At 36.6% G+C, this 25,955-nt stretch overlaps 1 protein-coding gene across 1 annotated transcript in view; it reads left to right on the forward strand.

Annotated features, from left to right (window-relative positions):
* Positions 1 to 25,955, forward strand: part of PTPN4 (protein tyrosine phosphatase non-receptor type 4) — a 225,434-nt gene that overhangs the window by 154,713 nt on the left and 44,766 nt on the right. The window contains 3 exon segments of the mRNA XM_043998589.1: positions 3,874 to 4,046; positions 10,336 to 10,404; positions 24,695 to 24,820. Of these exon segments, the coding sequence (XP_043854524.1) occupies positions 3,874 to 4,046; positions 10,336 to 10,404; positions 24,695 to 24,820 (368 nt within the window).

A 25,955-nucleotide genomic window follows, 5' to 3' on the forward strand; every position in this document is an offset into this window, starting at 1 on the left:
GACCTTTAAATCCTTCTTCCCTCAAACCCTTCTCCCCCCCCCCCCAGTTGGTTTTCAGGCCATCCATTCTGTCCTGGCTTTCTCCTACTCCTTTATCTGTCTTACATCTTGGTAAATCAGTTGAATTCTACACTGTCTTTGCTATAGTCCCTTGACCACTTATCCTTTCATCAGTATTGCTCTAACAAGCCTTAGTCTTTGATTATTTTTGGTTTTGTTTTTGTTTTTAGTGAGGCAATTGGGGTTAAGTGACTTGCCCAGAGTCACACAGCTCATAAGTGTTAAGTGTCTGAGGCCAGATTTGAACTCAGGTACTCCTGACTCCAGGGCTGGTGCTCTATCCACTGCACCACCTAGCTGCCCCAGTCTTTGATTATTTTTACCATCCATTGCCTTGTTTAATAGTCAGGTTCTGCTGAAACTGCAGACTGTTTCCACTGCAGATTTATGTTACGTAGTCTCAACTGGACCCTCACCTCCATAAGTGATTAACTATCTCACTACGGTGGTTTTTCCAAACCTTCTGAATCCTCCTCAAAACCTATCATGACTCCTTTCCCTACCTTTTCAGCTAAAAAACTTGCTTCACATTTCACTGAAAAAATTGAAACCATTCCCAAAGAGCTCCCTCTTCTCCCCTTTTTCTAATCTCACATCACTCATATGTAAAACACTTCTACTCTCTCCTCCTTTGCCCCTCTTTGTCTCAGATGAAGTGGTAACTCTTCTCTTTGCCAAGATAACCCACTCTACATCTATATATGATCCCATTCCAAGCTCTTCTTCTCTAGCACTTTACCTTCTCTATGTACTCCCACTAATTTTCAGTTAGTATCCGTCTCCTGGCTACTTTTCCTGTTGCCTTCAGGTATGCTCAGGTCTTCCCTTTCCTAAAAAATCCCTCAGTTGATTTAGCCACCCCAGTAGTTACTGTCCTGTAGCTCTTCTCCCTTTTGTTGCTAAACTCCATGAGAAAGTTGTCTACAATCAGTGCTTCCACTTCTTTTCTTCTTAGTGTCTTTTTAACATTCTGTAGTCTGCCTTCTTACCTCCTAACTTAACTGTTAACAGCTCTCTACAAAGTTAACTATGTTCTCTTAATTGCAAATTTAATGACCTATTTCTCAGTCTTCTCTTTTTGACCTCTCTGCAGCCTTTAATACTGTGGATCACCCTCTTCATATTCTTTTCTCTCTAGGTTTTTGTGATGCTTCTCTCCAGATTTTTCTCCTGTCTATTCCTGTTCAGTCTCCTTTGCTGGATCATTGTTCTAGTGCGTGTTCCCCCAGGGTTCTGTCTCAGACCCCCTTGTATGCTTTTTGTATACTTTTCATTTGGTAATCAGCTTCCATAAATCCAATCATCACTTCTATGCTTATAATGCTTTGCTGTCTTTGTTCAGCCCTAAACTCCTTCCCAACCTCTAGTCTCAAGTCTCCAGCTGCCTATAAGGATATCTTGAACTACATGCCCTGTAGCCCTCTTACCTTGTTCCAAAATGATTTCATTATCTACCCTCCTTTCTTCCTAACTTCTTATTATTGTGGAAGGCACCACCATTCTACCACTTACCAAGGCTCCCAAATTAACATGTCATCTTCATATCCTCTCTCTCACTTCCCATATCCATTTTTGTCACTGTCATTCCAATTATACTTTCACATCTCCCATATATACTCCTTGCCCTTGACACTGTCATCACCATGATTCAGGCTTGCATCACCTCATTCCTGAATTATTACAATAGCTTTCTGGTTTGTCTTCCTTCTTCAAGTCCTTCCCCATTCCTTTCCATCAGATATCAGTGATACTCATAAAGTGCAGATCATTCCTTATCCAATATCAGCTCCAGGATCAAATATAAAGTCCTCTGGCATTTAATGCCCATCACAACTTGACCCCCTTATATTCTTTTAAAAAACATATTAATCTTCTCTCACCAACCCCCACCCCCACCCAGTACTCTGTGATCCAATTACTGGTCTCCTTGCAGTACTTCAAACAAAACATTCCATCCAACCACAAGTGTTTTCACTGAATATTCCCCATATCTGGAATACACTTCTTCCTCATCTCGACCTCGTGGCTTCCCCGACTTCCTTCTGATCTAAAATCCTACCTTTTTCAAGAAACCTTTACTGATCTCACTTAATGTTAGTGACTTCCCTCAGTTGATTGTTCATATTACTGTAGTCAATATGTATTGTTGTTACCATTTTTCCTATTTTCTCCTCTCTATATCAGTTCTTGTGTTTTTCCTATATAAACAACAAGCATTAAGCACCTACTATGTTCTAAGCACTGTACTAATTGCCAGGGATACAAAGAAAGGCAAAAAAAAAAAACCCTATTTCACATGTATTTCTCTTTTTCTGTCCTTTGTATATGAAAATATTCATGTTTATTTATGATAGTCAAGTTCATGATTTTAAAAGAATGAACTCCCACCTTCACCTTGTTGGGTATTCCAGAATAAGATGAGTTTTGTAGAACAAGGGGCATAGAGGAAATCTCATTCTGAGGAGGAAAAATCTGGCTTACACAGCCTCTGTTGCTTCCTCTCCTGATGTCTGTTACCAGCCCTGGCTGGAGTATAGATTGTGTTTTAGGAGAGTGTACTCCATGGGCTGTTCTCTGCATAATGTTTTTTGTAATGTATTTTTCTCATCTACCAAAGGATGAAATGGAAATAAAAGTTATTTTTTTAAAAAAAAGAATGAACTACAAAATATCTTTTCTACCTGTATGGTTGATATATTGGAATGGGAAGAGGCTAAAGGTAGTATTTCTCTACAGGAGACTATGGCAGTAGTATAGATGACAGCTAATAAGAGTCTAAACTTAGGTTGTTGACTTTGTAAATGGAAAGGAATGTAAGAAATTTTGTGTATTGGAGTTAAGTATGATGTGAAGATGTGAACCTTGATGACTTTGCGATGCCTTATGACAGAAATAGACAATCTGCTATTTCGAAATAAAATGGAGGCTCTCATTTTAGTTGTACAAAGAAGTTTGCTACTTATTGGCTTCCAGGAGATGTAACCTTATTTGTCTTTGTATATGTGCTTGCTAAGTGAACCACTAAGATAAAACAAAACAAAAAGAATGAATTAAAAAACAAAAACCTGATTAAGCACTATATGCTAAGCACTGTGCTAAAGAGCTAGGGATAGAAATAGAAAAAAATGAAACTCTTCCTTCTCTCAAGGAATTCACATTTTAGTTGGGATGACAACACATTTAAAAGAGTTCCACTTTAAGACTGATGGAAATATCTGATTATAAGGATTCTGTGGCAAGGAAGATGACTGAACCTATTAGTCAAGAATGAATAAGGAATGAGGCAGTATAATAAGACCTGGCAGACCTTAGGACACAGTGACAATACAAATAGAAAGTCCTTGTGGGCCTCCATCTCACTGGAACAATTGCAATTGTTGAATCAGTTAAAACATCATCCAGATAATGTGAAGAATCTTGTTTTTCTACCTAGCCATCCAGTTGGTGTGTGGGTTACTCAGGTTGTCAGAAGAGGAGCAAAGTGTGAGGAGAGGAAAAGGGGACACCCACTGGCAATGACTCTTCCTCCCTGGCACCTCCCTCAGTTAGAATCTGAACTCCTTCAGGAAGAAACATCTTGCATTTTCCTTTTGTATCTCCAAAGTTTATTACAGTGATTAGAATTGTAAATACTTAAACATACTGTTTCATTCATCTGTTCAATATCTCCTGATATTTACAGTGCTCTAACAGCTTGACTATAAATCCTTCTGAATTATATGATATTAATGCTAATTGTGGATAATGATTATTACATTTTGCCAAGATGTTTTATGTTTTCTGTTTTTGGGGTGGGGGCTTCATTCCCTACAGCATGAATCTAGAGAAATATTACTGGGATTCAATATGGTGAATTATAGAGCATGTAAGAATTTGTGGAAAGCATGTGTAGAACATCACACATTTTTCCGTTTGGATAGACCACTGCCACCTCAGAAGAATTTTTTTGCACATTATTTTACGTTGGGTTCAAAGTTCCGATACTGGTAAGTACTACTTTCACGATTAAGGCTTTGGTATTAATTGCTGGGGAGTTTTGAGAGTCAGATTCTAGTACCATAAAATGTTCATGGTACTTGGTCATGTTAACCATATAAAAATCTAATTTTATTTATGTAAATGTTGGGCACAGATTTTGTTCATCTCACCATGTCTTTATAAAGTGATATATAAGCAAGAATGCCCATTTTCACCACTGTTACTCAGTAGCTTACTAGAAATGCTACCTATAGTAATAAGAGGAGAAAAAGAAATTGGAAGGAATTACTCTAGGCACTGAGGAAACAAAACTATCACTCTTTGTAAATGATATGATTGATGATATATATATTTATTTGGAGAATCCTAGAGAATCAACTAAAAAGTGGTTGAAATAATAACAACTTGCAGGATATAAAACAATTCCACATAAATCATCATATATACATATATATGCTCTTTCTATCCCTTGATGCTAAACTTTGTTGTTTTATATACACACACACATAAAAATTTTGTGTATATATAAATATTTTGTATCTATATATAATAATAACAAAGTTTATCAGCAAAAGAAAGAGAAATTCCATTTAAAATAACTATAGACAATATAAAATACTTAGGAGTCTAGCTACCAAGACAAACCCAGGAACTATATAAACACATTTACTAAACACTTTTCACACAAAGCAGTTATATCTAAATAATTTGAAAAATATCAATTACTAATTGGTAGGCTTAATCCAATATAATAAAAATGACAATTCTCCCTAAATTATTTTACTTATTCAGTGCCATATCCATCAAACTATCCAAAAACTATTTTATAGATGTAGAAAAAAATAACAACATAATTTATCTGGAAGAACAGAAGGTCAAGAATATCAAGGGAATCTATGAAAAAAATGTGAAGAAAGGTTGCCTAGCTGTACCAGGTCTCAAATTATATTACAGAGTGGTAATTATCAAAACAATCTGGTACTAAGAAATAGAATGGTAGATCATTGGACTAGATTAGATACACAATACACAGTTGTAAATGACCACCATAATTTAGTGTTTTATAAACCTGAAGATTCAGACTTTTAGGAAAATAACTCACTATTTGACAAAGCCTGTTGGGAAAATTGGAAAGCTCTTTGGCAGAAACTAGGTATGGACCAACCTCTCACACCAAAATCATAAAGTCAAAATGAGGAAATGATTTAGACATAAAGGGTGATATCATAAGAAAATTAGGGGAGCATAAAATAGTTTAACTGTCATATCTATGCATAAGGGAAGAACTCATGATCAAACAAGATAGCATTATGAGATGTAAAATAAATTTCATTAAATTTTAAAAGTTCTGGGGGCAGCTAGGTGGTGCAGTGGATAAAGCATCAGCCCTGGATTCAGGAGGACCTGAATTCAAATCCAGCCTCAGACATGTGACACTTGCTAGCTGTGTGACCCTGGGCAAGTCACTTAACCTTCATTGCCTTGCCCCCCACCCCCAAAAAAGGTTCTACAGAAGCAAAACTAATGCAGCCAAGATTATAAGGAAAACAGAAAATGGGGGAAATTCTTAGTGTTTCTCTGATAAAGGCCTTGTTTCTCAAATATATATAGAACTGAATCATATTTAAAAGAATGCAAGTCAGGGGCAGCTAGGTGGTGCAGTGGATAGAGCACTGGCCTTGGATTTAGGAGGACCTGAGTTCAAATCCAGCCTCAGACACTTAACACTTACTAGCTGTGTGACCCTGGGCAAGTCACTTAACCCCAATTGCCTCACCAGAAAAAAAATGCAGGTCATTCCCCAAATGATATGAAGTTAAGGATATGAATGAATAGGTAGTTTTCAGACAAAGAAATCAAAGTTATCCATAGTCATATGAAAAAATATTCTATGTTACTATTAATTTTAGAAATTTCAAATTAAAACAACTCTGAGGTACTGTCTTAGACCTCTCAAATTGGATAATATGACAGAAAAGGAAAATGACAAATATTGAAGGGGATATGGGAAAATTGGGACACTAATGTACTGTTAGTAGAGTTGTGAACTGATCCAGTCATCTGGAGAGCACTTCTAACTATATCCAAAAGGTTATCAAACTGTGTATACTCTTTAACCCAGAAATAGCACTACTAGTTCTATATTCCAAAAGAGTTTGTTCTTTTTTTTTTTTTAAAGGAAAAGGAAAAGGACCTGTATGTACAAAAATACTTATATCAGTTCTTTTTTGTGGTGGCAAAGAGTTGGAAATTGAGAGGATTGCCTATCAGTTGGGGGAAGGCTGAACAAGTTGTGGAATATGATTGTGATGGAATGGTATTCTACTATAAGAAATGAGCGGCAGGGCAGCTAGGTGGAGCACCGGCCCTGGAGTCAGGAGGACCTGAGTTCAAATCTGGCCTCAGACACTTGACATTTACTCTCTGTGTGATTCTGGGCAAGTCACTTAACCCTCATTGCCCCGCCAAAAAAAAAACAACAAAAACAAAGAAATAAAGAAAAGAAAAAGAAATGAGCAGGATGCTTGTAGGAAAAACCTGAATACTTACTGGTGCAAAGGGAAATGAACAGAATCAGTTGAACATTGTACACAGTTAACTGCAATATTGTAGGATGTAAATGACCTAGCAATTCTTATCGATGTAGTGATGATCTAAGACATTTCCTACAGACTCATGATCAAAAATGCTATCCACCTCCAAAGAAAGAGCTGATAGAGTACTTTTTAAATTTTCTCTTTTTTTTTTCCTTTTTTTTTTTGTGTGTGTGTAGTTTGTGTTTTCTTTAACAACATGACTAATATGGAAGTATGTTTTGCATGACTGCACACGTATAAGCTATATTAAATTGTTTGCCATTCAGTGAATAAAGAGGGGAGAGATGGAAGGAGAGAACTTAGAACTCAAATTTTTAAAAAACAAAATTTTTTTTTTAATTAATTGGAAAAAAAACAAAAACATTTTAGATTTTTTTAAATGGAACTACAACGCCTCAAATTTTTCTCTCTAACACCACTCTCAGTCTTATATGAAAATAAGATCTTGATAAATTATTGTTTATAGTGATTGGGGAAAAATAACAATATATATTAGAAAGGTATTTCTACTTAAATGTTCTTTTATTATATTAGCAAAAACAACACTTAAATTGCAGTAAAGATACTGTTAGTCATCATATAGTATTTGTGAGTGCCAGTTTTCAAACAATTTGGAAAAAGAAGTTAAGTAGAGAGAGGGTGGAGGAGAGGGAGGAAGAGAGAAAATTTGGAACTCAAAAAAATTTTTAAATGAATGTTAAAAATTATCTTTCCATGTAACTGGGAAGAATACGATATAATTTTTTAAAAGAACCTAAATATATGGTTAGGCAAAAAAGAAGTAACAAGCTAGGTTTAATGTTACCTGTCTGTTCTTATAAAGCTTTTCTTTCATCTAAAAGATAGATGACTATTTGAATGGGCATATGTGCTATAGGTCATAACTGAAATGGAATGTTCCCTGAATTCCTTTCCAACTCTTAATATTTTGCTTGACTGCCTTAAAATAGAAATTACTATGTTTATAGAGCAAGAGGAAGGGGGAATCTAATTTGGATAAAAAACAATATTAGAGACAAATGGAAGAAAACCTAATTCTCACATCTTTAAATGTGAATGGATTCTACAATCGCATAAAACAGAAGAGTGACAGATTGGATAAGTAAACACAAACCCATAATCTGTTGCTTACCAAAAAAAAAAAAAAAAACATTTTAAAAACAAAAACATAAATGGAATAAAAATGAGGGGCCGAGGAAAAAATTTACTCTGTTTTAGGTAACTTAAAAAAAGCAGGATTTGAGGGGCAGCTAGGTGGCACAGTGAATAGAGCACCAGCCCTGGTGCTCAGAAGTACCTGAGTTCAAATCCAGCCTTAGACACTTAACACTTACTAGCTGTGTGACCCTGGGCAAGTCACTTAACCCCAATTGCCTCACTTTAAAAAAAAAAAAGCAGGATTTGGAATCTGGAAATTTCAGTATTCCTCTCTAAATTTTGGATAAGTCTAACAGAAAGATAAAAGGGATAATATAGAACTGAAAAAAATTACTGGAGAAACTGGTGTGACTGCTGCAGCAAATATGTATTTCTCAGCACTTCATAGTACTTTCACAAAAACTGACCACATATTAGTAACACAGAGAAATTACAAACACAGAAATAGTCAATACATTGTTTACAGACCATAGCATGAGAAAAATAGTATTCAGTTCAGGGAGTACAAAGAAATGTCCCGGAACCATATGGGGAATTAACAGTGAATTCCTAAATAATGAATGGTTCACAGAAATAATTATGTGAAAGAAAATGATAATGATGAAACAACCTAACAGAGTTTCTAGGATGCAATAAAGCTATTCTCAGAAGAAAAATCACATACCTACAAAGATATTGACAAAATAGAAAAAGGATTAATGAACTTAATTACGTTTCGAAATTAGAAAGCCAACAGATAAACCTAGTTTGACCACAAAAGATAATGTTAAAAATTAAGGGGGGCAGCTAGGTGGCGCAGTGGATAAAGCACCGGCCCAGAATTCAGGAGATCCTGAGTTCAAATCCGGCCTCAGACACTTGACACTTACTGGCTGTGTGACCCTGGGCAAGTCACTTAACCCCCATTGCCCCGCAAAAAAGAATTTTTAAGGGGAGGGGCAGCTAGGTGGCTCAGTGGATAAAGCACTGGCCCTGGATTCAGGATGACCTGAGTTCAAATCCAGCCTCAGACACTTGACACTTAACTAGCTGTGTGACCCTGGGCAAGTCACTTAACCCCAATTGCCACACATACACACACACACACACACACACACACACACACACACACACAATTAAGGAAGCACCATATTACATTCCTTTTGTGAGAGTTCTAATACCTTTGTAGTCCTAATACCTAAAGCACAGAAGGAGAATTATAGGCAAATATCACCAATGATCATTAATTCTAAATAAAATCTTGTAAAATGGACTACTGCAATTCAATTTTTAAAAATTATTATGCCCAAGTTGGAGTCACAGGAGGAATGCAAGGATAGTTCAACATTAGGAAGAGTCAATAAAAATTAATCACATTAAAAATGAAACATTCAAAACTAAATGATTATCTCAATAGATATGGGGAAAGCCTTTGACAAAGTACCATACTCATTTATGCTAAAACTCCTACAAAGTATAGGTAGAGAGGGAACTTTTTTATATTTAAAATAAGTATCTAAAACCAAAATCAAGTATGATGTGCAACAGATAGACTAGAACCTTTCCAGTAAATACAGAAGTAAAACAGGGATGTTTACTTTACTATCTTGGTTCATGCTTTGAACACTTCCGTGTTTCATTTGTTCATCTAAAGATAATTTATCCTCCTAGAATAATGCAAAGTATCAGCATCAAATAAACTATTAATTGCAGAGAAAATGAAGGTATAACCATGGTTTTAGTTAAAATACTCTCCGCAATCCCTAATTGCCACAAACTCTCAACCTTCTCCAAAACAAATTATGTGCCAAAGGTAAAACCACTTTAGCTGTCTCCATGGTGTAAGACACCTAGAATCCCAAAGAAATTTTTTAAAAAAGAAAAACTCCCAGTAGTTTTAGCTTTTCTTTCTCTTATGGATGAACAATGGTAATAAAATACTTGGTTGTCATATAAAGTGAAATTCCAAATTTTGTTTCATTCATTAAGAAATGTTTACATAAAATTTTCAATTCTCAGTTTTTCACCACTGCCTCTATGAATTGTCAGTTAAAAAGAATAACATGAGGGGCAGCTAGATGGCACAGTGGGTAGAGCACCAGCCCTGGAGTCAGGAGTACCTGAGTTCAAATCCAGCCTCAGACACTTAACACTTACTGGCTGTGTGACCCTGGGAAAGTCACTTAACCCCAATTGCCTCACCAAAAAAAAAGAACAGCATGAGTATATCCAACAACCAAATGCTACGTTACCACTTCCCTTGTTCGTACTCCAAAGAAAAGTGAAAATGATGGAACGATTTACAATTAAAGACACTGTTCCAACTTGTGTTAAATAAATTTTTTTCTTGCCAGCTCCTGTTTATGATTCATTGTCTTTGTTACTGCACATTTATAGTAGACCTACTTGGTTTAGCTATATTTGACACTCTTTATCATATGTTTGTATGAATTCTTCTACTTCTAAAAAAACAACCATTCAAAGTGATAAAATTTTCAACACAATAATATTGTGTGTAGTCATCATTTCTTTTTTTTTTATTGTGTAAATTTGTTTCTTTTAGTGGGAGAACAGAAGTCCAGTCTGTACAATATGGAAAAGAAAAGGCAAACAAAGACAGGGTATTTGCAAGGTAAGAAATTGCTATTTGAGCCCTTGAATGAAAATTACATAATACTTACAGGACCATCACTTCTTTCAGCCATTTGAGAAACCTATAAGTTAGCAAATTTTTATTGCACATCTGCTACTTAGAAGGCATTGTGTAGGGCTTGAAGAAGTATCCACTGGCTTCAAGGAGTTTTCAATCTAATTGAAAAACTCAGATACATGGAAAAAATACTTGGGAAATTAAGTAGCCAGGGATTTAGATAAAACTACAAGACAATTATAGACAGATTTCAAGGCAGTATGTGATGATTGTGAAATGAATGATACAGGTAATAATTGCTGTGAGACAAGAGAAAGGAGATATCACTTCAAACTGATTAATCTTGGAGAAGAGGCAAAATTTGAGTTCATGACTAAAGAATGAGACAGAGTTCCATTGATTGACACAAGGGAAAAAAGACCATTAAGGTGAAAGAAATGGCATTTGTAATAGTACAGAGCAAGAAAGTACAGCATACATTGTATACAAACTTCATAGCACCATATAAATATACACTTGTTTATCTCATAGTAGAGTACAACCACAATTGTTTGAGTAAAGGTATGAGGTGATATTCCACTGGCTGTGGTATTGGTAAGTAAAAGAAAGGACAAGTGAAAAAGATAGTATATGGGGCAGCTAGGTAACATAGTGGATAAAGCTCTGCTCCTGGATTCAGGAGGACCTGAGTTCAAATCTGGATTCAGACACTTGACGTTTACTAGCTGTGTGACCCTGGGCAAGTCAACCCTCATTGCCCCCACAAAAATAAGTGTGTGTGTGTGTGTGTGTGTGTGTGTGTGTGTGTGTGTGTGTGTGTGTGTGTGTAAAATCTTAAAGAAAGAAAAAAGATAGTATGAAGGAAAAATTAAATAGACGTGGTTGGAAGACAAAGAAGTCTCAGTTCAGACTATGAACAGGTATTTAAGAGCCTTCTATGTTTTGATCATTCTGATAAGCCTCAAGGATGCAAAGAAAAATTGAAATAATCCCCAAGCCTTCACAGAGATTACATTCTAAGGATAATGTGCATATATAAGAATATTATATAAAATATATTTAAAATGAATACAGGGTCATTTTGGGAGGGAAAGCACTAACATCCAGGAGAGTTGGAAAGACTTCTTGTAGAAAGTAGCAATGGAACTGATGAAACATTTAAATACTTAGTAATGTTTCAGGGACCTTTCACTTGAATGGAAGAGGCAGAAGCCATGTTTTAGGATTTATGGATGAGTATGTAGAAAAGAAGTAGAAACAGGGTGTAGACTACACATTTGGAAAGTCTGGCAGTGGAACTAAGAAAAGAAAGAAGATAAAATATGTTAGCTTTGGAAAGGTAGACAGATACCTCTTCTACATTCAAGAGGAAAGAGAGAATAAGATGAACATTAAAGTTTTATTTAGTGGTAGAAGAGGAGCTTAATAGGAAATGGCTGTCTTCTTAAAAAAGTGGGAGGCGTGATTATTTGCCAAGAGGTGGGTAGAAAAGAAGATGGGAAAATAATATTATAGAAGTGTGGTATAACTTTAACTCATAGGATCATAAGATCATGTTTAGAATTTAGAAATCATGAAATCTAACCTCCTCATTTTACAGATATGGAAACAGACCCAGAGATAATAAGTGCCTTTTTGTTTCATAGATACTAAGTGTCTGAGCCTCCATTCATACCTAAATCTTTTTGACTGCACATTCAGAATTCTATTTATTATACTATGCTACAGCAAATTGTTTGCTGCCCAGCTACTATACAGTAATATAATCAATAATAATTGGACTAATAAATCCATTGCTGAGTAGCAGTAAAGAGATCAATCAAAATGAAATTGTTTGTAGTGAATCAAGTCTGTGGTTCATTGACTTTGTCAAGCACTTCTCTGTACCATATCTCTGTACCATAGCAGTCATAATGAGAAAAAAATGAGTAGAGCTGATCCAGAGTTGGAATTTACCCCCATAGACATGAAAGTGCATTGTTTTGCTCATAATGATGTTAATCCCTCAAGTAAGGGGGATGCAACAATAAAATAATATTTTAAGCCCCTTGAACCAAAACATAACTGTGTTACACATTTTCCCCAGAATTTAGAATATTTGTGTTGTATGGTTTGGCAAAATTTACTATTCCATTATTACACACAAGGAACTATTTACCTGCATATTGTAAGCACTTGATAAGTACTTATTAAATTGAAAACTAAAAATCTAAATAATTCATTGTGTTGGCATTTGGATGGTGGGAATTATTTTTCTTTTAAAAATGTCTTGTGTCTCAGTGAGACACAAGTGTTCTAAGCCCTAGAAATAGACACACCAACACAAAGGTAGTTCCTACCTTTAATACATATTATTCTAACGGGAAATTTTACACTGAGGGTAGTGGGGGCCAAGGTACCTTGAACTGGGAAAATTAGGAGTGGTGATTTTTTTTTCCCCATAGGGGAATAGATGGACATGATTAATAAGTATTTAAAATCCTACTTGTGAATTCAAGCTGCTTGGCACCATTTTAACTCATAAATGGAATAGAACTGTGGCTTTAGGTCAGGGAAGACTAATTTTATGTTTGTTTATGTAGACTATTATTTATGTAGACTAATTATATATTTGCTACTAAATTCTAACTATGTTTTCTGTATTCACCTGCGTCTGCAGAATGGTTCAATTGAGCCTATTGTTTTGTCGTTCAGTTATTTCAGTTGTGTCCAACTCTTCATGACCTTGTTTGGAGTTTTCTTGGCAAATTACTGGAGTGGTTTGCCTTTTCATTCTCCAGCTCATTTTATAGGTGAGGAAACTGAAGCAAAAGATTTAAATGACTTACCCAGACGTGCACAGCTAGTAAGTGTCAAGTGTCTAAGGCCAGATTTCAACGCAGGTCCTCCTGACTCCAGGGCCAGTGCTGTATCCACTGTACCACCTAGCTGCCCCCTAGTCCACTGAAATAGATGGTGTGAGCCCAGTGGAGTAAGGACCTTATAGAACTTTAAGATAGTTTGATGATTTATCTGCTTACAAATAAAAAAATTAAATTGCTCTGCATTCTTCTGTCAAAAAGTGTTCCTTTAACATAATCTACCTTATAATCAATAAGTAAGTATTTAGTAAGTGCTTTCCATTTACCAAACACAGACAAAACCAGAAATGTAACAGTCTCTGACTCAAGAAACTTACCTTCTTTTGGGAGAGACAACAAATAAACATAATAGATATAGATGTAGATTAGACATAGAGATATCCAGACCTAATTTCCTCCTGCATCACCAACTGCCTCTTGGACATCTCAAATTGGATGTTCTATAGACATCTCAACTCCGAATGTCCAAAATAAGGCTTAGTTTTTCACACCATACCTTTCCCTCATCTTCCAAATTTTCCAGTTACTGTATGGGACATCATCATCCTCCCAGTCACTCGGGCTTACAACCTTGCTGTCATTCCTAATTCCTCACTATCATTCCCCCTTCTCTCCTCAGACCACATATTTAATCTGTTGTTCAACCTTATTTCTACCCTCAGAACATCATACTTGTTTCCCCTTATCTCTATTCACATAACCAGCTCTCGTTCTTCTGAACTACTGAAGTAGCCCTCTCCCTCATTTCTCCTTTCTCTGAACTACTGCAGTTTATCCTCCACTAAGTTGCCAAAGTGGCTTTCTTAAATTATAAGTCTGACCTTGGTACCTTCCATTCAATAAATTCCAAAGTCTCCTTTTTTACCTCCATGATCAATTTTTTTAATTAATAATTTTTTATTGCTGTCTTTGGCATGTAAAGCCCTTAACAGACAGCTCCCTTCTTATCTCTGTGTCTTCTTACACATTTCAACTACTGTGGCCTACTTGCTTGTCCTCACACCCAATATTCTTATGACTATCCTTCTTCACAGTTGTTATCTCCTATTCCTTTAATACATTTCCCTCATCTCCAATTCCTAGCTTTCTTCACTTCCTTCCAGGCTTGGCTTAATTCCCACATTATGTATAAGGTTTCTCCTGGTCCATCACTTCCCAACTCTTTCTCTACCTCCTGCTAGTCCTGAGATTACCTTCCATTTGTTGTCGTTGTTGTTCAGTTATGTCTGACCCTTTTATGACCCCATTTGGGGTTTTTTGGGTAAAAATACCAGAGTGATTTGCCATTTCCTTCTCCAGCACATTTTACAGATGAGGAAACTGAGGCAAATAGGGTTAAGTGACTTGCCCAGGGTTACACAGTTCATAGGTCTCTGTGGCTGGATTTGAACTCAGGTCTCCCAGACTCCAGGCTCAGAATGCTGTTTGCTGGGCCACCTGGTTGCCCTACCTTCCATTTTGCACTATATTTTTTATCTATAGTTACTTACATGTTATTAGAATATGAGCTTCCTGAAGGCAGGGACTTTTTTTGCCTGTCTTTGTATGTCCAGAACTTAGCACATTATGTGGCCCATAGCAAAAGCTTAATAAATGCTTGTTGACTGATTGAATCCCTAATGGCAGGGTACCAGGTGCTGAAAGGTATGCAGTTGGTGGCATTTAAGTAGAGCTCTGAAAGAAGCTAGGGATTCTCTGGAGAAGAAGAGAGGCAAAAGTACATCGCAGGCAAAAGAAACAGTTTATGCAAAGGCACAGGGATAGTAGATGGAATGTCATGTGTGAGGAAAAGCAACAAGGTCAGTTAGGCTGACCCAAAGAGTGTAAACAGGATTAATGTGTAATCAGGCTTTTAAAAAAAAAGGAAGGCTGCAGCTCCTTGTGAAGGGCTTTAAAAGCCAGACAAAGAATATTTTATTCTAGATATAATGAGGAGCCATTAGAGTTTATTGAGCAGGAGAGTGGTTTGGAAGAATTAGGTTTTAGGAATATCACTTTTACAGCTGTATGGGGGTTGGGTTGGAGAGGAGAGGAGCAGGGAGGCCCAGTTGAGGTGAGAAATGACGAGAGTAGTAGAGAGAAGGGAACCATATGCATGAGGTAATGTGGACATAGAAGTAACAGGAATGACTTGTGGTACTTGAAGAGTAGTGGAAGAGAAGATTACATATGTAACAAGATTATATCTGTTGGGGGGCAGCTAGGTAGTGCAGTGGATAGAGCACCGGCCCTGGAGTCAGGAGTACCTGAGTTCAAATCCAGCCTCAGACACTTAACACTTACTAGCTGTGTGACCCTAGACAAGTCACTTAACCCCAATTGCCTCACCAAAAAAAAAAAAGTTATGTCTGTTGATGTAGTTTATAAAGTATTATATAGTTTATATAGAGAGTTATAGTTTATATAACAGCAATGATATCACTTGTTTTTATGACCAATATGTTGGCTTTACAGTATGCTTCTTTGCAGTTTTGATTATGCAAGTTTGTCACATTCACTTGCTGTTGATTCTGCATGTAATCTGTGTGATTAGTTACAACATCCAACCCTCTTCCACTATTCCTGAAGTATCTATCACAAGTCAACTTGGTCAGTGGGAAAATAGTCCTGTTCTGTGACTCATGTCTTCTCAGACCTGGAATTCCCTACTCCTTACAACTTAAAAAGAAATTCTTTTTTTTTTTTTTAGTGAGGCAGTTGGGGTTAAGTGACTTGCCCAGGGTCACACAGCTAGTAAGTGTTAAGTATCTGAGGCCGGATTTGAACTCAGGTACTCCTGACTCCAGGGCCGGTGCTCTATTCACTGCGCCACCTAGCCGCCCCAAAAGAAATTCTTTTTAAAGAAATTGTTCCCATCCTTCACTGCCTAACTTGAATGTCACGTGAAGTCTTCTCTGGTCTTCCATATTCCCAAACAGAAGTAATCTCTCACCTCTGAACTCTCGTATTTTATTTAGTTTTTTTTTTTTTTAACTGAGGCAATTGGGGTTAAGTGACTTGCCCGGGGTCACACAGCTAGTAAGTGTTAAGTGTCTGAGGCCAGATTTGAACTCAGGTACTCCTGACTCCAGGGCCGGTGCTCTATCCACTATGCCACCTAGCTGCCCCCTATTTAGTTTTATTATTCACTTGCACAGTCACATTCTGTTTTTTATTATAGTCATTTCCATGTGTGTCACATTTCCTTTCATGAAATTAAAAGTTTATGAGAATGGGGACCATATATTTTTTAATTTGTATAAACTCTAAAGTGTCTAGCACAGTTACACATAGTGTACTCATTAAATATTGAATGACAGAACTATACAGAACATGAGATTGTCATGTTATGGCTTGCTTTTGAAAATTCTTTGAGTTCTAAATCATATCCAGTGAATGATATTTTGAGGTTAATATTGCCTACAAAATACTTGGAATATCTTTCCTTATAAGTGAGATCGTTTTAAGTCACAAGTTTTCAGAAGTGTACAAATATTTTTTATCTGATTTGAAACTTTCTTAATGGGCATTTCTGTAGTTGTAGCCACAAAATAAAACTATTTCGCCTTCAACTTGGCAGATTTTTTTATAACCAAAATAAATCACATTCGGTGTACTACCAGTACAGATTAAATCCCATTAGAGTAAGTTCCAAGGAACTGTCCTAATTATTTAATTGTTATAACATATTTACCCTGAGTCCTGCTTGAAATAGTAGGCCATTAGCTATGGGTTGGAAATCTTTTTTTGACAGATTTTTGTTGTAATGTAGGACTCAACTTGTCTTAATTAGCACCGTGTTTAGACAATAACATTTGGCCATTGGCTTCTCATCTTGTAAATTTTGTATGAAATATCTTTTTTTTTTTAGTGGGGCAATGAGGGTTAAGTGACTTGCCCAGGGTCACACAGCTAATAAGTGTTAAGTGTCTGAGGCCGGATTTGAACTCAGGTCCCCCTGAATCCAGAGCCGGTGCTCTATCCACTGTGCCATCTAGCTGCCCCGAAATATCTTAACCTTATTCTAATGATGTGATTATACCTTCAAGAATACTCCATAGCTTTAACAATTGATAAATTAATTTCACCTAAATATTGACAAGATATAGAGCCCTTATCTTAGTGACATATTATCTACTGAAATTCCAAAAATATAGAATACATTTCTGCTTAACATTTTCTATAAAATAAAGACTAATTTCCAAATGTAATTAGATGAGTTATTCTACTTGATATATATATATATATATATTCTGCTTTATAACATCCTAGATCTATTTCTTGTTAAGTATATTTTATTGTCTGAGGAAAGAGAATAAGAATGTACCCACACAGCAGAAAAAGAGTGCCATGGTCAGAAAATAGATCTTACCACACTGCAAAGTCACAGATACAATGTGGTATTTTTTTCTCTGAAATTTCCACACACAACAGGAAATAGAGACAACAAGCTTGAGTGGGTGGGTCCCTGAGGTTAAAACTGTTAATAAATACCTGAAACTTACTTTAGATACAAAAGAGTTTGTTATGTTTAAGATAGTAACCGAGCCTTAAAAAACCTGAACTTCTAGCATATATAAGGTACGTGTGTTTTGTTTTTCTTCAAATGAATCTTTATCCCCCAAAGGAGACAAAAGCTGTTTTAATTGAATGTTCTTATAGAGTGTAGTTAGTAGGTTGTTTAACACTTATCACGGTCGAGATATGCATTTTAAGACATAGTCTGTCTGACCCGTCTTTTTAATAAACTAGGAATATATGGTAGTGTAGTATTTTTCTTTCGCTGTGACAAATTGAATAGAATTTTGAGTGGAGAGAAGGGGATGCATAATTGAGATGTTATGAAGATACAAACAATATTGGACAACAGTTTGGATATACAGGGTGTGTTACTGATGAATTAAGAATGGCACTGAGGTTGTAAGGCTTGGTGACCAGGAAAATGATGGTGCCTTGTACAAAAAATACAACTAAATTTAGAAGATACAGGAATGATTGAATGGGAAACAATGAATTTTGTCTTGGATATGTTGATTTTGAGATGTCTACAGAACATTCATTTTAAGAGGTTTGAAAGATAGTTGGTGATTTGAGGACTGGAGCTCTGGAAAGAGTTTAGCACTGGATACACACAAACACACACACACACATATAATCATCTGCATAGAGGTGATAATTGAATCTATGAGAGTTGATGAGATCACCAGTTAATATAGAATAGGGATTCTTAACCTATTTGTTTTTATATAATCTGATACAATCTTGGTGGTGTCTCTGGATCCTTTCTCTGAATAATCATTTAAAATGCATAACATAAAATATGTTGGATTACAAGGGAAACCAGTTATATTGAAATAAGATATTAAAATTTTGCTCATGGAATACAGTTTAATACAAAATGGGGGGGGCAGCTAGATGGCGCAGTGCATAGAGCACCGGCCCTGGAGTCAGGAGGACCTGAGTTCAAATCCGGCCTCAGACACTTAACACTTACTAGCTGTGTGACCCTGGGCAAATCACTTAACCCCAATTGCCTCACTAAAAAAAAAAAAAATACAAAATGGGACAGTCATACCCTTGATTTTGCATCTTCCAAAGTGTTTCATTTCCTTAATCAATCCACAGTTCTTATATAAATTCCATAATCTCTTTTCCTTTCCTCTTCTCCCTTAGCTTTATTCCACTTAAACCTATACATAGTCTTGTTTAAGTACCTCTATATCCACGATAATCTTATTCCATGCCATCTTCTCCAATAGAATGCTCCCCTTTACTATCCCCATTCTCTAATCTTTAGTCTCTCCATCTACTTACAAAAATATCCATGTCTCCACCATCCTTAAAAAACTTTCCATCTGATCATTCCCAATAGCCATCATCTTATATTTCTCCTCCCATTCTTGGCTAAACTTCTTGAGAAAGTCATTTATGTACTTGGCCTCTATATCCTTTCTTCTCAGTCAATTCCACTTTTAACTCAATTTAACTGAAAATATTCTCTACAAAGTTATCAGTGATCTCATAGCTGGCAAGTCTAATGGTATTTTCACAGTCCTCATTCATCTTGACCTCTCTGCAGACTTTGACCTTGTCTAATGCCTTTGCCTCCCAAATTCCCTCGCCTCTCTAGTTTCTCTTGACACTGTTTTTTCCTGGTTTTTCCATGTGTTTCTGTGCACTTTCTCAGCATCTTTTGTTGGATCTTCATCTAGCTAACGTCCACTAATCAGAGCCTCAAAGGCTCTGTCCTGGGTCCTATACTCCTTACATACTGGGTAATTAAACTGTATTCCATTAACTTAAACAAAATTTCAGTATCTTATTTTTGTGTTATGCAATTGAAATGATTTATTCAGAAAAAGGATTCAGAGATACCACCAGATTGCTCACAGATTGCACCAGATTATATAAAAACAAATAGGTTAAGAACCCCTATTCTATATTAACTGGTGAATAAAGTGGTTAAGTAGGTAATGGGAGTTGAGTAAATTAAATATTTGGGGGTTATAAGGGAGAATATTTTTGCTTCTACCTTTCAATTTTTCTTCTCTCCCCCCCACCCCCAGTGGGTCCAGGAGACTTTGTGATCCTTATAACAAATGTAAAAAAGGCCCAAGATATATCAGTGGCTAGGATCTGCAATGAATTTAGATAGAGGTTACTTAAGAGAGGACAGGTTATAAGTAATTGAGAGTCTGAAATGGTCAGTGAGGAGCAAAGAGTGTTCTGGCTCCCACTTTAAGACCATTACTCAAAAGGATGGCATGGGGTGCATTTTCTAGGGGAACAAGGTTTCTGTGAATACCAAAAAATAAAGGGAGCATGGGAGGGTAAGGTCTAAAATTAAGGAAAGTTTTTTTTGTTTGTTTGTTTTAACACAGTGGAAGGGGTAAGCAAATGTGGAATGGGTTGAAGGATATTTCAGAGTTTGCTAGGGGAAGGGAAAGTATGGTTTGTTGTTGTGGAGATTTGATGTAACCGGTATTGAGAGAAGAAATATAAAATGAAAATTTGATAAACATTGGAGAATGAGTCCAGGCAAAGTGTAGCTGATGAAGGCAGGTGACATGAACATTCTAAATCAGACTATTATTTTAAAATTTTAGTATTCTTCCTAAACAAGTATGTGATATACTAAGAAGTTTCTCTTCTAAACATTGTTTTCATTTAGTCAATTTGATTTCACATTTACAGTTGGTATTACTTCTCCAATATAACCTGTCAATTGACAATATAGTGTTGATTTTTTTCATCAGAGCTTTTTTTAATGAAACCCATTGATCAGAAGAAAAATAATACTGTGCTGACTCATCTTTGTTCATGACTTTTATATCCCTATAAAAACATGAGCAAAATATATTTCAAGGGAAAAATATGATTTATTTTGGCCTTAAGAATCACATACATTGTATTTAGATAGCAAACATAATGTCAAATAGTGTTTTATTATTTGGAGGAAATAATGGCTATAAATCTGTTTCATTTAAGATCACATTAAAAGTATTAATCTTATGAAATACAGTTTTTGTGAAATGTCAGAGGTAGTAACATAAGCTTCAAAACAGTACTTAAGATGATCACAGCATGAAACAAGTATAAAGGAGAACAATTTTTATTAGTTTTTTCTTACATAATGTGCATTTATATAGATATATTAATTTGAGAATAAAATAAGAAATTTGTTAATTATTAACTTTTAAAATACATATATTATCAATCTTTATGCTTTGGTAATTCATATATTTTTATCAAAGGCAATTTGGCCAATATGTTAGCTTCTGCTTATGTGTTCTTAAGAAACAATCCAGGGGCAGCTAAGTGGCGCAGTGAATAGGGCACCAGCCCTGAAGTCAGGAGGACTTGAGTTCAAATCCGGCCTCAGACACTTAACAATTACTAGCTGTGTGACCCTAGGCAAGTCACTTAACCCCAATTGCCTCACACCAAAAAAAACAACAAACAATCCATATGAGGCAGCTAAGATAATGTAGTAGATAGAGTTCAGATACTTACTAGCTGTGTGACCCTGAGCAAGTCACTTAACCCCAGTTGGTTCAGAAAGAAAGGAATAAAAGTCATATTGCTAATGATCTCTATTTAAGATCTCTATATTTTTCAGAGTTTTTTCCTTTTTAGAAAAGTTATCTAATTCAGATCTTTGTTATTGGAATTTTACTTTTACTATCTTTTGTGATAGTTTTTTTTTAACAGGTGGAGATGTGACTCCAGACTTCTAGTTTAGATACCAAAACAAATCATGACTATGCATAAATATAAAAGATATTCAACACCAACCACATTTCCAAATGTATCTGTTCAATTACCCAGCATTTATAAAGCCTAGAATTCTCAGCCCTAATTTTGAGACACACTAATCATGTTAATGTGCTTCTCCCTTTCACTTTTTCTTCCTAGCATGCACGCGCGCACACACATTCCTTTGGGTCCAGGAGGCTTTGTGGTCCTTAAAATAAATGTAAACACTCCTGGAAAGGCTTATGCATTATTAACTAACACTTTATTTACCAACTAACTTTAAAGGAATGGCCAGAAATGAGATCTGGGGGGGGGGGGGGGCAGGAGATGATGGAAAAAAAGAGTGAAAAAAGGCTATCAGGAGAAAGGAAAAGGTTGCCAAAGATTAAATTTGCCATTTCAACTCTTTCTACAACCCAAGAACTATTTGTCAATATCTGGAAATAATTCGAGCTGACTCCTGCCACAGAACAGTGATTCCCAATCTCTAGAGCAAGGGGTCTTAATCTTTTTTCTGTGTCCTGGACTCCTTTGACAGTCCGAATCCCATGGACCCCTTTTCAGAATAATGTTTTTAACATATAAACATATTATTACAAAGGAATACATTATATGTGTGTGTGTGTGTATGTATATATATATATATATATATATATATATATATATATATATATATAGTCAAAATATTTTAAACACAAGTTCCCAAACCCAAATTAAGACTTCTCCAGGGTATAGCCTATTATTTCAAAGGATGGCACAGAATTGTCAAAACATATCTAAGGAGTACTAGGGAAAGCTTTTGGTAGAAAGTGGGACTTATTTGAGGCTTAGCCAGGAAGTGGAAGTGAGGAGGGAAAGAATTCAAGGCATGGAGGGCAAGAAGTGAAAATAGTAGGGAGATGCTGCCTCTTCCTTAAAGAACAGTAAGGAGGTCAGTATCACTGGATCATAAAGCATGTGAAGGGGAATAAGATCTATGAAGACTGGAAAGATAGGAAAGGTCCTAGTTAGGAAGAACTTTACAAGCTAAATAGGATTTTGTATCTATCCTGGAGGTAACAGGAAATCACTTGTTTACTGAATAGGAAAACAGTATGGTCAGACCTATACTTTTAGAAGATGGCTGAAGCTGAATGGAGTGGGGAAAGACTTGAGACAGAGAGACCAACCACCAGACTCTTGCAGTTGTCCAGTTCTGAGGTGATAAGGACCTGGTCCAGGGTGATAGCAGTGTCAGAGGAAAGAGGGCATGTGTGAGATATTGTGATGGTAGAATCAGCAGGACTTGGCAAAAGAATGGATGTGGGGAAAGGGCAATGTGGGAGAGGAAGGAGAGGAAGTAGGGTATGAGCCTTAGTGAATGGAATGATGGGAGTGCCCCCACCAGTAATAGAGAAGAGAGAAAGGGAAGGGTTTGGGGAGTGTATAATAAGTTCAGTTATGAATATATTGCATTTAAAATGTGTATAGGGGGGCAGCTAGGTGGTGCAGTGGATAGAGCACCGACCTTGGATTCAGGAGTACCTGAGTTCAAATCCAGCCTCAGACACTTGACACTTACTAGCTGTGTGACCCCTGGGCAAGTCACTTAACCCCCATTGCCTGCAAAAAAACCCCAAAAACAATAAAATGTGTATAGGGCATCCAGCTTAAGATATCCTTATAGGTAGTTGGGGATGTAAGACTCGAAGTCAGGGAAGAGGTTAGGGCTAGATAAATATTTCTGAGCATCATGTTCATTGAAATGATTATTAGATCCATGAGACCTGATGAGATCACAAGGCAAAATTAATAGTATAAAGAGAGAAGAGAAGGCAGTCTAGGACTGAGCCTTGGGAGATACCCACAATTAATAGGGATAATTGATGATGATAATGATCCAAAAAAAGCTAAGAGAATCAAGAAAGAAATTGACACAAAAACCTATAGAGAAGAAAATATCAGAGAGAAGAGGGTGGTTTGACAGTGTCAGAGGTTGGAGAGAGGGCTAGAAGGATAAAGACTGAGGAAAGGCCATTAGATTTGCAATTAAAAGACCATTAGTAACTTTGTAGAGAGCTTTTTCTCTTAGGTGACAGAAGGCAAGCTAAAGAGAATTAAGAAAAGTGAGAGGAAAGGAAGTGGAAGCACCAATTGTAGGCAACCTTTTCATGTAGTTCAGCCATGAAAGGGAGGGGAAAGACAAAACAATCACTAATTGAGGTGGCTGAATGAAGTGAGAGTTTGTTTTTGTTTTTGCTTTTTGAGGATAGGTGAAACCTGGGTGACTTTCTAGGCACCAAGGAAGTAGCCAGTAAACAAGGAGTGATGAAATGGGGATCTCTTGTACATGTAGATGAGTTTACCTTTGCAAGTAGAAGGGCCAAAACCAAAACCAAAATGGAAACAAACAAAAGCAAGTAGAAGGGCCAGCTCTTTCTTCATAGATGAGTGATAGAGGTAAGTGAAAGAGGAGAGAGTGGGGAAAGATATATGAGTGAGACAAAGATGAGAAAAGAGGGAGATCTTAGAGAATGGCCTCAAATTTTTCTCTGAAATATAAGGCAAGTTTCTCAGCTGAGAGGGTGATGGGAGAGGAAGCCATAATTGGTTTGAGGAAAGATGAAGAAGTTTGGAAAAGCCTTTCTGGTAAGTGGAATAGTGAATCAGTTATGGAGGTATAAGAGGATTGCCTTACTCCAGTGAGGGCCAGGTTGAAATTATATAACTTAAATTTGGGGTGGACTCAGTCTTTGTGGTTTCATTTTCTACAGTTTGGTTCATCAGCATGGAAATAGGAATGAAAGCACAAGATGATGAGAGTAATCTAAGGCTAAGACTTGGCAAGACAAGATTGATGATAGGATAAAGGGGCAAGGAATTCAAGGGAAGAGGATGGTATAGAGTTGAACTAGTTTACCAGTGGTTCAAAATGGGGAAGTTGGGAGAGTGTAGCTATTGCAAAGTGATGGTCTGGGAAAGAACTAGGGCTGAGGGTGGGGTAGGAGGGAGGATGATAAGATGTCATAATGAGGACTAAGAACATGGAAAAATACTGAAAACATTCATTTCTTGCATGTAATTACTTAAGAGAATATTTCATTCAGCTGAAAGAAATACTACGATTTCATTTAAGGTTTGGGTAGGTACACTAGGTTCTGTGTTATAATTTTAACCATTTCCTATTATTTCTGCAGATCCCCAAGTAAACCTTTGGCACGGAAATTGATGGATTGGGAAGTAGTGAGTAGGAATTCATTGTCTGATGAAAGATTAGAAACTCAAAGTTTACCGTCACGATCTCCACCTGGAACACCAAATCAGTAAGTAAAATATGACTGGTTTATATTAATATGAACCTCTTAAATATTAATTGTCAATGCTATCCAGCTCCCAAATTACAATGTAGGACAACAATTTCAGCTAATCATACAAGATATTTATCGATGCATAAATCATCTTCTCCAGCTCCATTCTGACCATTCTGTCATGAATAGGTGAAAAAGACTGTTACCCTTTTTGAGTTAACACCATGGGTGATCTACCACTAGATCCCAAGGCTTTACTTGGTAGAAATGCAAGTTGGTTGCTGTTATCATGCACTATCTCACCTAGAGAAAGAGAATCAGCTGTCAGCAGCTCCCATTACCAGTATCCTATTGCCCCTGCTCAAAAGTGATCTCATAGCTTCAGAATAATTAAGAGTCTCTCTTTTAAAAAGCTTGGGAGGGGCAGCTAGTTGGTACGGTGGATAAAGCACCGGCCCTGGATTCGGGAGGACCTGAGTTCAAATCCGACTTCATACACTTGGCAGTTACTAGTTGTGTGATCCTGGGGGCAAGTCACTTAACCCTCATTGCCCTGCCTCCCCCCCCACCCCACCCCCCCAAAAAAAGCTTGGGAAATCTGACTTACACTCTTCAAATTACCCTTGCTCCTAATTTTCTCCATTATTATAAATTTTCTAAGATGAGTTTCTATGCTATGAAAGTCAAACTTTAATCTTTGTCATCATTTAATTACACACACACACACACACACACACACACACACACAAGTAGCCCCATCTGGATGATGACCAAGCCATTGAAACTTTATGTAACAACAACATAAAACATGTTTGAGCTACATTAAAGGAAAATCCTTGCAGTTCTACACAGTTAATATTTTCAGAACATTGGATTCACTTGAAAAACTGAGGGATGGGATGGAGAAAGAGGAGCTAAGCAAAACAATTTTGAAATTACATAGGGGCAGCTAGGTGGTGCAGTGGATAGAGCACCAGTCCTGGATTCAGGAGGACCTGAGTTCAAATCTGGCCTCAGACACCTAACAATTACTAGCTGTGTGACCCTGGGCAAGTTACTTAACCCCAATTGCCTCATTACATATATACATACATACATGTGGATATATAATATAAATATTTAATAAGTAGAAAGTATAAAACATCAGTGA

The sequence above is a fragment of the Dromiciops gliroides genome, chromosome 3 (assembly GCF_019393635.1).
Source record: "Dromiciops gliroides isolate mDroGli1 chromosome 3, mDroGli1.pri, whole genome shotgun sequence".
NCBI lineage: Eukaryota > Metazoa > Chordata > Mammalia > Microbiotheria > Microbiotheriidae > Dromiciops > Dromiciops gliroides.